The sequence below is a fragment of the Vanacampus margaritifer genome, chromosome 14, assembly GCF_051991255.1.
Source record: "Vanacampus margaritifer isolate UIUO_Vmar chromosome 14, RoL_Vmar_1.0, whole genome shotgun sequence".
NCBI classification, from domain to species: domain Eukaryota; kingdom Metazoa; phylum Chordata; class Actinopteri; order Syngnathiformes; family Syngnathidae; genus Vanacampus; species Vanacampus margaritifer.
In genome coordinates this window covers 11,983,617-11,997,736 of record NC_135445.1, presented here as the reverse complement: position 1 = coordinate 11,997,736, position 14,120 = coordinate 11,983,617, and the positions used below count along the sequence as shown (strand labels likewise).

At 38.0% G+C, this 14,120-nt stretch overlaps 1 protein-coding gene across 1 annotated transcript; it reads left to right on the top strand.

The window, feature by feature from the left end:
- The first annotated feature begins 10,742 nt into the window (after nucleotides 1-10,742).
- On the top strand, nucleotides 10,743-12,776 carry s1pr3b (sphingosine-1-phosphate receptor 3b). Its single transcript, XM_077542505.1, has 2 exons — nucleotides 10,743-10,852; nucleotides 11,003-12,776. Exon 2 carries the CDS (start codon nucleotides 11,032-11,034, stop codon nucleotides 12,190-12,192), a length of 1,161 nt encoding a protein of 386 aa, XP_077398631.1. The 5' UTR covers nucleotides 10,743-10,852; nucleotides 11,003-11,031; the 3' UTR covers nucleotides 12,193-12,776.
- The last annotated feature ends 1,344 nt before the right edge of the window (nucleotides 12,777-14,120 follow it).

The window sequence follows — 14,120 nt, the reverse complement described above, 5'->3', positions numbered from 1 at the left end:
GTTTTATAAAGACATGACATGTTAAAGCTGGTGTGGGAGCTTTATTTCACTACATGATTAACAGGAACACTTAAAATAATATTTTTACTTATTTTATAAGTTGAGCACTATAAGCTATAAATAATTATAGATTTAAATACACATCACAATTTTTTTTATAGGTGCCACTGGGTTAACTCTATTTTTGTCATTTTTAAGTTAAGTACGATACGATACGATATACTTTTATTTTCCCCGTGGGGAACTTTTTCCTGGACTCCGTCCAGCTGCAGTTTACAGTAAAGAGAAAACAACGGAATAGAAAGAGATAAAATTAAAGCAGTGGAGAATAGGAAAAAAATCTTCTATCAGATCTAAAGCAAGCATTAGTTCCACTTTTGAAATATAGACGCTTCATTATTGCATTCAGCACGCACTTTTGTTTCTTTTTTAAAAAAAAAAAAAGCCAGTCAGTCATAGAACGTTATTAGCATATTTCTCTTTTCATAAGACAGTAATTAAAATAATATAATTAGCTCATTTTAAATGTATGAGATCAGCACAATTTGTGAATCCATTGGTACAAAGCAAGTCCGTGGGAGAAACGGCTGCTTTCTGTGCAACCTACTTTTTTTTTTCTACTGCTGATTAAAAAAGAATGGGGAAAAAAACGTTTTTTTCCTGGTTTGAAAGGAGAGTGTCCATTCTTTTATTTGGTTGATTTGATGTATGAACACATTATCTTGTGGGTTTTGAAAATGCCAAAGTGCTCTAAAATGGATGGCAGTGTATGACTAAAATGAATATCTCAATTTTTATTCATGGAGACGTAAGCCTGATTTTGTGAAAACACATCATCATAAACACCACACACATATAGTACAAACAACACACCTATGACAGCAATATAATCAAAACCCTGGAAGAATAAAATATCTCATTTTAAATATGTTATTGGATTATTATTTCAATGATACATTACTAATGCATTATTTGATTTAATAAACATAATATTATACATATGTCATATAACATTATTATATTGTTAATAATCTGAAATAGCATTTTGCCGCATGATTGAATTTTATAAGATTATGTTACACAATCAGTAAAATGCAATATTCGACTACTAGGGATAATTAAGGCAGCTCTTCCCTCTAGTGGAAAAAACGTGCAATTGCAACCAATCCAAAATACAGTAAAGCAAATAAAATTCATTTGAAAATATATAGATTAGAAGGAATGTATTTAATGATATTTAATGATTTATCTTGGTTAACCCTTTTCCACACTTTTGAAAGTTTGTGCCTCAGGGTGGCGCAAGAGAGTTACATATCATATAACCCCGCTTCAAAAGGTTACTTGACTTTCCACTTTCTGCTCTACTGGTTGATTATGTTCAAAACGTGCTGGTGTACTCTTGTACTTGTTTTTCTAGGTCTTTTGTTTAGAAACTGTTTCCTGTTGGAGGTCCCTAAAGAGAGCGTGTCAAACTTGAAGCACATTGTTCTCTAGCACTTCCTTCGAGGATGTGCAATTGTGCATCAACATAACATACAACACGCGCGCGCTTCATACATTCATTTCTAGCATAGCGAGGTTTTCACCAATTGAGTTTTTGGTTCCTCAATTAAATAAAAATAAAGCTAATATTAAGTTACATTGTGAAATATAATCCTAAACAACTACAATGAAACTATTTAATAAGCATGTGTTTCGTTATCATTTTTAATCAGTTAAAAAAATTAAAATGGAATTTAATAGCGTGTGTCAATGTTTAATAGCACTTAAATCAAATAAAATGAAATAAATACTGTATTGCATTTAATAATTTCAAATGCTCTTCTCATGACAAATGTCATTAAATCAAACATAAAATAAACACCAAAAATAACCAAATATGCAGTACACATTTTTATGAAAAACAATGAACACACATTACATTAAATAATTGAAAATTCCATTCAAATAAATAAATGTAAAAATACTACTAAATAAACACAAATGCCACTAGATAATTAAAAATACATGATATAGAAGAATGCCATCAAATACATGAAAAAAAATACATTAAATAAAAATTCACTAAGTTTAACAAATTGAAAGCCTTTAAATAAATAGAAAATATAATTCTGTAAATACAAAAACGTCATTAAATAAATCCAAATTCCATTAAATATTTAAACAGGTAATTAAAAAAGAATTTAATAGATTCACTATTATTATTAATGATTTTATTTCATAAATACAAGTTTAGAGATTTAAATGATTTCTTTTAAAACCTTCCTTTATATTTTAATGACTACTTAATTGGCATTTCATTCTGCCATCCATAGTAACGAACGAGCACACCAAATGGTCTCCACTGTAAACATACTTTAGCTACAACAAGAGTCCAATATTAGCATCAGTTCACTAATGCACCACATAGGTCTCATTTTTGGACTCAATTGTTGTTAAACCATAATCACTTCCAGTAAAGCTAAAGCACATTGTAAAAAAAAAATAAAAAATCCAGCGCAATAAAAATGTAGACTGTTCAATCAAAGTGTGATCTTGTGTTATCCATTGGCGTTGATTCGCTTAGCAACCACCTAAAACAAACTCCAGACAGTCCGTCAGGCCAGGAAATGATGTCACTGACAAAGAAACGTATATATATTTATTGTATTTTTTTACATTACATTGGGTAGTGAGTGATGAGTACTAATGTGTGCTGTGGTTAATCTTGGTGCATATCCGGTCAAGTGATTAAAAAGCCTTTTTTTTTTTTGTTGGGAGGGGCTAAAATCTCAGGGACACCCATCAATCAACAGCATGCATGTCCATAAAACCTTTTATGCTTGATCATTTGCAGCTTATGATCGGCCTCCTCCTTGCCTTTAATTGTGTTAGAATGGTTTCCAGCTCACTTACGCTGCATCTGAGTAATTTCCTGGATAACTGGCGAGCACCTTTATTGATTCCAAAGCAAACAGGAAGTGAACGGATTGTGTTTCAGTCGGTCAGCTTCGAGCCATGACGAAAACAACAACAAAAAGATACAATGAATTTTTTTTTTTTTTTTTTAATTAACCAGCTAATGGACAGTTGTAGTTGGACATAACTTTTTTTCCTCAACAACAAAAGCCAAGCTAAACTACATGCAAAATACTAACCAAATTGACCTACATTATAAAATGATGTGTTTTGAAATAAATATTCTCTTACCGTTTTAGCTCAAAGCTAACACAAGACTGTTGAAACATACACGCTAAACACTTGCCAAATTCACCTGTTAGTGTATTTATATATATATATATATATATATACACAGTATATATATATATATATATATATATATATATATATATATATATATATATATATATATATACATATATAAATTTTTAGCAAGGTACACATGTCATTTTGAAGCATTAGTAACAGGTTCCGAAGCTCAGCTAAGCGACATGCTAAATGCTAACAGAACCATCCACCCTAAGCCAGTGGTTTTCAACCTTTTTTTCAGTGACGTACCCCCTGTGAATTATTTTTTTTTGCCAAGTACCCCCTTAACCAGCATGAAAACATTTTTGGTTTAAAAACAGGAATAATTAAAAAAAATAGTGTTGTGCCATATTCAACGTTTGAACTATTTAACGATTGACAGATGATCCTGGGTGGCATATGACAGTTTGGGTCAAACCATTCTGCTTTAGGAAGACCCCGGATTTTTTTTTTTTAGGACAAAGAAATTGAATAGTATGAACTAAATTTTTTCCGAAATATTGTATTTCTATAATTCAACAATTATTTTTAAAAGTATTTTTGCATGGACGTTACTCTAAAATCTCACGTACACCCTGGAACGCTAAACGCACTAAGCTAATAAATGTTCATGCTAAATGCTAACCGAAATTGTTTGTGTCGTATCTTTGAAACAAACATTGTCTCATTATATTCACATAATTTTATGTTGAGATTATTACCATTAGCGTTGACATTAGTGCTGCTTATTATCATTACAATGGAATACAAATTCATTTAAAGTGGAAGTTAAGGATCCGCCATCATGTCAGCGAGCTGTGCGTAAACTTTGACCTGTGCTTGGGCATGTCTCTTCCTCCATGTTTAAGATGAGTGGCGGCGACGACCACGTCGATACGATACGCTAATGGTTCTGAAGCAGAAATGCATTGAAGTCTGCTAATAAGTGCGCTCACATACGATACACTCTCTCTTACACGACTTGCTAAGCATCTTCACATTACTACAAGCTAATGCAACTTGAAATTGCATACCTTGAAGTGCAATTACTGTATATACTGCACAGTACATACACATACATCCAGTATATAACATTAATGTAAACAGTTTAGACCAACCTCCTCAGAATCCCTCATCTTCATGCACATACACCATAAATTCATGCTCATATTTTCATCACGGATGTAAGGCAGGCGTGCAATCTGAATCTTTCATCTGAATAACAAATTATCTTTTCAAAGGACTGCTTTGTTTGACAACGTTCTCCAAAACACACACGTCGTGAATCATTTGAAAGACACCATAACCGCATTAAACATAAAAAAAAAAAAAAAACGAAAATCATGCACACCAGCTGCATCTAGTCAAGCATCTTCTGTAATTACATTAATCTTCTGATGAAAAACTCCTTTGCACTGGTTTCATCTTACTTTCACGCAGAGTCCTGTGCGAAAGTCTGTGGGTACGCTATGTAGCAACAGAGATTTCAGGATTTACAAGCAGCCACACAGTGCCAGGTTGATTTCAAGTACAGTTGCATTGGGGGAAAACCATATTGCTACTATTGATACTACATCAGAAGGTGGACATTTCGTCCCACCAGGTCTGCAACTTACGACTTTGGAGCGACTCTTTTAGTCCCTCTCCTCTGGATCCCCGTGGAGCTCTAAAAAAATGTGTAGAAATTAATATTTTGTTTATATGTTTATTTTAATTTTTTAGATAACATATTCTTTAAATGTGAATGATTTCATGATGAAATAAAAATAAAAGAATAATGAAATATCCCCCAAAAAATATCAGTTGTCGGTAGATGAAAAAGTTTTTAAAAATTACCTTAAAATGTCCAAAAAGTGATCATAAAATGTCCAAGTAGAAAATCAGAAAATTACAAGAAAATATCCATGAAAGTGCCAAATATGTCAGAGAATTAAAAAAAAAATTTTTTTTAAAAAAAAAAGGCCAGAAAAGCAAATGTTCAAAAAGTAATGATAAAATGTCCACACACACAAAAAAAAGAAGAAGAAAGGCAGAAAATGACCATATAAATGTCTTTGGAATTGCCAAAAAAGCAAAACAAAAAAAAGTCTGAAAATTATTAATTTTTTTAAGGCAGAAAAGAAACATTCAAAAAGCAACTATAAAATCTCCAAAAATAAAATAAGGAATCTGGAAAATTACCATAAATTTATAGCAAAAAAGTCAGAAGAAAATGTGAAAAATATCCACAAAATGTCAAAAAAAGTAAAAAGAGAGGCAGAAAATGATCATATGTCCATAAAATTGCAAAAAATGTCAGAAATTTGACATTAATCGTGTATTAACGCAGATTAATACAGTTGGCTACGTTAAAGGTAGCACAGCTTGTGTTTGAGCAATAAACATAACTACATGCGTTAAAGTAAAGCATTTCATAAATGTTTGCGTTTGACATTCAGAATATTTGTTCATGTCAAACTATTAGATTCATTTTTTCCCCCCATTTAAATTATGCAAGTATTTAACTGATTAGAAAAAGAGGAGGATGAGAGTGTGCAGTGGATCAATGAATGTTGAAGACGTCCTCATAACATTAAATGTGGAAAGAATAAACACAGAACAGGTGCTCTTTAAATTTGGCGGGCAAAAAATGTTGCTGAAAAGCCTGTTGAATTAAGCGATTAATTGTGATTAATCAAAATTCTAAAATGTGATTAATCTGATTTAAAAATGTAATTGTTTGCCATTTATTTATTTATTATAATTTATTATTATTATTATTATATATATATATATATATATATATTTTTTTTTAATAGATATTTTTTTTATTTGGCCTAAAATGTCTCTTTTGACAGCAAAGGTTGCTGACCCCCGATCTAGAACAATGACACAGAACAAAGGAAGAAAATGTCATCTTTACAAGCAGTGTGAAAGGGGCTTTACAAATAGACTGATCACACTAGCAAGAAATAGCAACTGAAGTCATGTCTCCACTGCATGTGAGGGGCCGCCCGCTGTCGCCGCCCAAAATACGATGGCCACAAAGCCACACAGCAAAGAAGGGGGTTACCCATCTCAGTCACTCACTGGGGGAGCGCCGCACAAAAAAAATGTTCAAGGTGAAATTAAAGACATGGTCTTGGGGTGGAATTGCACATGAAGGTGCCCGGTGCCCCCCTTAGATGCCACGCTCTCACCCTAATGACGGGTTAAACCAAGCTAACCTCTCCTAACTCCCGCCCTTAAACCACTTCTGGACAAACACATTACACAATGCGCTTATTGCACTAAAGACTCGGGTCCTTATCTCCTTCTTATCCGGCCATGGTCACTTTCCATTGCTGCATTAGAATCAATTATGGATGTCTTCATAATACTTATTACTAGATCTATATATATACTCAATGTGGGAATATGCTTTTATATGGCATATAAATAATTCACATCTACGTATATGCTCATGCCTGTCAGGTGAGCGCCAAGAATTTTTCATGCCCGTTGGCTCATCCCATCAGGAGTAAATATTGATGCCAGTGCAAATATTAGCTCATTTTCACTCAGCTACATAAAGAGGAAGGTGCAAAGCTATTAACTCCATCTCCCATATTTGTTCCTACTATTAAACCAAAAAAACATTTCCTTCTCAGAAACAAATACTAAATATGTTTTATTATACTGCTTATGCTGTGTACTGTATGCCGTATAGAGGCCTATATATAAAATTCTAAGTGAATATACAAGTAAATAGTTAAATAAGTACAAAATAGTTATTTATAAAAAAAACTAAATTGTGTGGCCCATGTATGGTTTGTTATAAAAAACTAAATAAAATTTTTAAATAGTTGGGAAAAAAAGGCGGCACAGTGGATGATTGGTTAGCACGTCCGCCTCCCAGTGCGGAGGACGTGAGATCGAGTCCATGGTCACTTTCTCCGGGTACTCCGGTTTCCTCCCACATTGCAAAGACATGCATGGCAAGTTCATTGAACACTCCAAATTGTCCATAGGTGTGATTATGAGTATGAATGGTTGTTTGTCTCTGTGTGCCCTGCGATTGGCTGGCAAGCCCCCCGCCCCCGCGACCCTTGTGAGGACAAGCGTTTAAGAAAATGGTTTAGGAAAAATAGCTCTGTGACATCAAAATGATATCACTTAAGTCACTATTTTATCAACATTCACACACAAAAAATGTCTTCAGTGTCCATATAGCCCCAACCCTGGTCCTAACACAGGTGATTCATATCATCAGCTAATCAGCAATCTCTGGAGAAGGCTGATAACGATCTCCACCTGTGTTGGCTGTGGGAGGCATGGAAAACAGGCTGGATACCGGTCCCTGAGGACCAGGGTTGGGGACCTCTGATATAGCTTATATATTTTTTTAAAGTGTGTTGATATTATGACAGAAAAAAAAATACTATTAGGTGTTCTTTTTTAACATTCACACTTTTCACCCAGTCCACCCCCTTTTTCTTTAAATAGTGCAGCCCATGTCAAACTTTTTTTTTCTTTTTTTTTTTTTTGCTGCAAATCTTTTGAGATATGCTGACAGTTTGATGTGGATTATTTATTTATTTTTATGACATTTGTGGTGAAATTGTCCAACTTGAAGGGCGTCAAGTTGCCTCGTGCATGTTAAGCACTGTTTTGCAGAGCAGCCCCCTTTCAACAGCGCCGGCTGCGCAGTGCGGTCGTGCAACTCAAATAAACTCCAACACACACAATATCAAGTCCTGGCTGCAGCCTGAGCAGTGGAAAAGTCCGGGAATGGTTTTCCCAGCTGTGAGACCGAGCCAGGCTGCGCTGCTCTCGTAATGAGGGGGTTTGCGGCTTGCAGGGCGACATCAAATGCCGTTGGCGTAAATTGGGAATCAAACTCGCGAGACAGACAGCGACGGCGCAAAACGCGACGCTCTAATTGCTGACGAAGATGACAAGCCCAAAACCCAAGATGTCAGCGCTTTAGTGAGGGTGGTCCCATCGGGAAAAAATAGAGCCCTCCACCCATCTTCTTCTTCTTCTTCTGTGGTAGTCTATGAATACACACAACCACACATTATGGCTTCCTGCTAGATGATGGTTTCATTCTTGGACCGTCGTTGATGTAAATGCAGATGTGCGCCCCACACGGCTCTTTCTTTTCTTTTTCTTTTTTTTTCTGAAAAAGCCTCTGGATTTTCCCCCAACCGTGTCCGTTAATCCCGCTCTATGATAGCTCCCAGATTTGTTCTCTGAAAGATGCTTGCTCGTTCCCTGCGACTGCGTTAACAATGCTAACAGCACACACAAACATTCCTCTTGGTTCATATTCATAACCACATTCAAGTATTCCATGATTGGCTCCCACACGGGGCGGAAAATTGGGTTTTGTCTTTGGAAACTGCTAGAACATGTCACTGAACTTCAACAGTGCTCGATCAGCAGATCTCCAACAAGGCCGTTTATCAAACTAGAGTTTAAAAAAAAAAAGGAAATTTAAAAGTAACAGCTTTACAAATGCCATATGTGCATCAGGATTAATAGTTTGGGTATTTTCATTATAATATAGACAATAATATATATACCAAGAGAGAGCAAGAGAGAGAGAGAGAGAAAGAGGGAGAGAAAGAGAAAGAGGGAGAGAGAGAGAGAGGGAATTCTTTATTTTATTTATGTTGTGTATTTGTGCTTATAGAATGCTAGGTGTTGTTTTGTTTTTGTTTTCCAAGGTACACATGTAATTTTGAAGCATTAGTGACCTTTTTTTCAGTGACGTACCCCCTGTGAAGTATTTTTTCTGCCAAGTAAAGAGAGAGAGAGAAAGAGATTGTTTTTTTTCACAGGAAAAAAAAGTAATATTTAGACATTCATAAATTCTAAGTAAATTATACAAGGAAAGTTTTGTTTTAATAATTTTTTTTTTTTTTAAATTAGTTACTCAAGAGTTGAGGAACAATCTCATGACCTTCAGTTAGGGACACTACCACCTGAGCCATGCCATGCTTGCTGTTTGCCACTATACTGCATTGCTGGTGTATCCAAAATGGGAAATTATCCAAAATGTGAAATTTACTGAGTGAAAAAACTTGACTTTTTTTATTTTTTATGTTTAGAATTTTACTTTCTGTTTCCATCACATCGCATCATCAGAATCATCATATTTATCATCATCGACTGTGGTCCTGCCCATCCTTCCTGGACATGAGGTCAGGTCAGGAAGACCAGGAACAAAAGGATGAGCTCGCCCCTTTAAAGTAACTCCCTTCTCTCAAAATGTCTCCTCTCGTGGGCAGCCAGTCGTATGCCAGGAGGCTGGGCTGTGTGTAGGAAGTCATCCCGAGCAAAAAATTAAAACAAATTAAAACAAAGAGTCAGCAAGAAAAAGCAAAAAGGAGCTTTTACTTTTTATGAACTGTCATTATGTACAGTAAATGTCATTTGTGTTGAACTGTCACTTAGCTCACTTCAACTTTGTGTGTAGTTCAGTTTGTTTGTTCACCGCAGATTCCCGCCTGCCTCTTGACCCTCCACAGGACGGATGGATTGAAAGACACGGATGGATGACTGCTTAATTCGTAGATGTTGGATGGGTGAATGGATAGGTTCGAGGTAGGGGTGTGCATTTTCCATAAAAGAGAATTTGATACGTATCTTGATAAATAATTCGATTTGGTTTGGTTCAGTAAGATTACAATTTGGTTGAAATATTTAACAACACGATAAAGCTCTCCAATCTACATTATTCTATTAAATGGAAAGAAAATAACAAATCATCAGCAACATTAAACCGATTTATACTTGGTGTGAACTCTCCAAAAAAATATAATTCGATATGTACTTATTCAAAAGGAAGTCCAGTTAAATCAAAAAACAATTATTTAGACCCCAATCTATTTTGTTGCACCTCTTTTGATTAATAACAAGATGACTTGATGTATAATTGACGGGTGAGAAACAATTACAAACGGTTTAATTATTGATGATGGATGATAAGGTAAGTGAGAGGATGAATGGATGATGTGTTGGCGGCTGATGAAAAATAGGTAATGATGAGCGGATGGTTAAAAAGATGAACTAGTGGTCGAAAAAAAAAAACTTTGGTTGGATGCCAAACAACCGTTGATGGATGGATGATGAATAAAAATACGGACGGACCAACGAATAAAGATGGGTGGACTAATGGACACTTGGTGGACACATAGATAAACGAACTGATAAATAATGAATGAGGAACGACAGATTGATATGTGATACGTAAACGGATGGATGGATTGGATGGATGGAAGAGAGGGAAGGGGGCGCCCTGTGTATACATTTAAAGAAACATACACGTATAAAAAGTGGTTGCCAGAGTCGATACAAGACGAATGAAAGCAAACCTCAATGTATGCACTCAAGGAAGGAGGGAGGATAAAAGTGAGGGAGGGGATGAGGAAGGGAGGGCATAGGGAAGAAGGGGTGTGACTTCCAGCCCGCCGACGTCAACTCTTGAGTTTGGAAGAGGAGGAAGAAAAAAAAACGGCTGCGATGGTGCGCGCTGTGCGGAGCCAGAGGGGATCGGGCAAGTTTGTCAACCGGGACTTTGACTTCCAAACCAAACTGAAGCTAAATGTCATGTTTGCACTTCACATTTGGATCAACTGAAGCCTTCAAAGTCCTTCTGGTAAGTCTGCTGGACGCCATCCGTCTGCTTTTCATTTAAAAGTCTCACGCGGCTGTACTGTAAACCTTCAAAGCTTTCTGCATGCAAACAGGAAGTGGGAAAATGTATCTGAGTGGAAGCATCACTTCTCTTGGCGTGTGCTCCCAACAGCCGACCCCTGAACTCCCGCCGACGCCAAAATGATCGACCCTCACATCTACCTGCACTACAACTACACGGGCAAGCTGGAGCACCGCCCCAGCGTGGACGCGGGTGCGGGAACGGGCACCCCGGACACCAAGACCCTCCTGTTCCTGGTGGTGTGCGGCTTCATCGTGCTGGAGAACCTGACGGTGCTGGTGGCCATCTGGCGGAATCACCGCTTCCACAACCGCATGTACTTCTTCATCGGCAACCTGGCGCTGTGCGACATGCTCGCCGGCGTGGCCTACCTGGTCAACCTGCTCCTCTCCGGGGAGAGGACCCTGCACCTGTCGCCCGCCCTTTGGTTCGTGCGCGAGGGCAGCATGTTCGTGGCGTTGGGCGCCTCCATCTTCAGCCTGCTGGCCATCGCCATCGAGCGCCACCTGACCATGATTAAAATGAGGCCCTACGACGCCAACAAGAACTACAGAGTCTTCCTTCTCATCGGCACGTGCTGGTTGATCGCCATCTGCTTCGGGGCGCTTCCCATCCTGGGCTGGAACTGCATCGGCGACCTCCCCGACTGCTCCACCGTGCTGCCGCTGTACTCCAAGAAGTACGTGGCGTTCTGCATCACCATCTTCATGGCGCTGCTCCTGGCCATGTCGGTGCTCTACGCCCGCATCTACATCCTGGTCAAGTCCAGCAGCCGCAAGGTGAGCAAGCATAGCAATTCGGAGCACGCCATGTCGCTGTTGCGCACCGTCATCATCGTGGTGGGCGTCTTCATCGCCTGCTGGACGCCCATCTTCGTGCTGCTCCTGGTGGACGTGGCGTGCGAGCAGCGACGGCGCTGCCCCATCCTGTACAAGGCTGATTGGTTCATCGGCTTGGCCGTGCTCAACTCGGCCATGAATCCCGTCATATACACGCTGGCCAGCCGCGAGATGCGACGGGCCTTCCTGGGTTTGGCTTGTTGTCTTTGCTACCGGGGAAAAACCTCGACGCCGGGCAGCGGGAACAGGCAATGTCTGGAGGCGAGTCGGAGCCGGAGCAAGTCGTGGAGCAGCCAGAACAACCACAATCACAACCAGCAGGGCAGCAAGCAGGCGGGGCCGGACGCAGAGGCGGACTCCGGACCCGGGAAGGTGTCGGGGGTTGCGAGGCCGAGCGGGGTTGATGCTGACAACTTCCTACAGAATGACGGGACCGAGTGAGAGGCGGTCTTCACACTAAGAAGTGACAAAAACATACAAAGGCACCTTGACTGTGAGGCACATCCTGTCCAAATCTTGACCTGGGACCGTTGGAAACTGGACCTTTTTTAAATCCCAAACGGGTTCTGGGGCACTTGGATAGGAATCAGATTTACAAACTATTTACTCTACATGGTTAAAGCGACCCTATTCTGATTTCTATCTCTAGAAAAAACATCAGAATAGGACATTCGCAGACAAAGAATTCGGTTTCAATCCCATGGGGATTCAAATTATTTCCAGTGGAAACGGATTGATATAGATTATAGCCTGTTATTGGGCGATATCAAACACTAGGGGAAAAATGCATGCAAGCAGATCAGAAAACCTGATAATCCTGGCTCCGAATCAGGCCTTGGTCTTAATTGATTAAAAACAGATATGAAGCAGATTATTTCCCAGGTAACTGCAGTGTAAATGGGATTGATCTGGATTCAAAACAGATATGAGGCAGACTTTTTCCCAAGTAACTGCAGTGTAAACAAGATTGATTTGGATTAAAAACAAATATGAAGCAGATTATTTCCCAGGTAATTGCAGTGTAAATGGGATTGATCTGGGTTCAAAACAGATATGAGGCAGAATTTTTCCCAAGTAACTGCAGTGTAAACAATATTGATTTGGATTAAAAACAAATATGAAGCAGAGATTTGTTCCCAGGTAACTGCAGTGTAAATGGGATTGATCTGGATTCAAAACAGATATGAGGCAGAATTTTTCCCAAGTAACTGCAGTGTAAACAAGATTGATTTGGATTAAAAACAAATATAAAGCAGATTATTTCCCAGGTAATTGCAGTGTAAATGGGATTGATCTGGGTTCAAAACAGATATGAGGCAGAATTTTTCCCAAGTAACTGCAGTGTAAACAATATTGATTTGGATTAAAAACAAATATGAAGCAGAGATTTTTTCCCAGGTAACTGCAGTGTAAATGGGATTGATCTGGATTCAAAACAGATATGAGGCAGAATTTTTCCCAAGTAACTGCAGTGTAAACAAGATTGATTTGGATTAAAAACAAATATGAAGCAGATTATTTCCCAGGTAATTGCAGTGTAAATTGGATTGATCTGGGTTCAAAACAGATATGAGGCAGAATTTTTCCCAAGTAACTGCAGTGTAAACAATATTGATTTGGATTAAAAACAAATATGAAGCAGATTATTTCCCAGGTAACTGCAGTGTAAATGGGATTGATCTGGATTCAAAACCGATATGAGGCAGAATTTTTCCCAAGTAACTGCAGTGTAAACAAGATTGATTTGGATTAAAAACAGATATGAAGCAGATTCTTTCCCAGATAACTGCAGTGTAAACGGAATTGATCTGGATTAAAAACACATATGAAGCAGATTCTTTCCCAGGTAACTGCAGTGTAAACGGGATTGATCAGATCCAGATGGTCTTCGTGAGTCACTGAAAACATCATAACCAGATATTCACGGATCAAAATTAGGTTTTGATCCTGACAGGATTAAAATTATTTCCAGTAAAGTGATTGCAGTGTAAATGGATTGCTATAGATATAGTTTAGGTGTTATCAAACAGTAGAGGAAAAATGCATGAAATCAGATCAAACCGGATACCCACAATCTGAATCAGGCTTTAGTCTCTGTGGATTAAAAATAGATATGAAACTGATTTTTGCCAATGTGACTGCAGTGTAAACAGGATTGATCAAATCACTGAAAAGTACCTCGGATGCAAACCAGACCTGGATTGGACTTGGATAAAAATCTGATATGAATCAAAAGTGACTGCAGTGGAAACAGAAATTAAACAGCCTACGATTGCAAGTCAGTGACACGTTGGAAGGGGAGAAAAAAATCATATTACCTCAGATCAGAACCAGGTCTCAAATATGAGCTGATAAAAATTTGACATATA

Excerpts from the sequence above, each read along its gene's own strand:
- s1pr3b (XM_077542505.1), top strand. The coding sequence starts at position 11,032 with ATGATCGACCCTCACATCTACCTGCACTACAACTACACGGGCAAGCTG.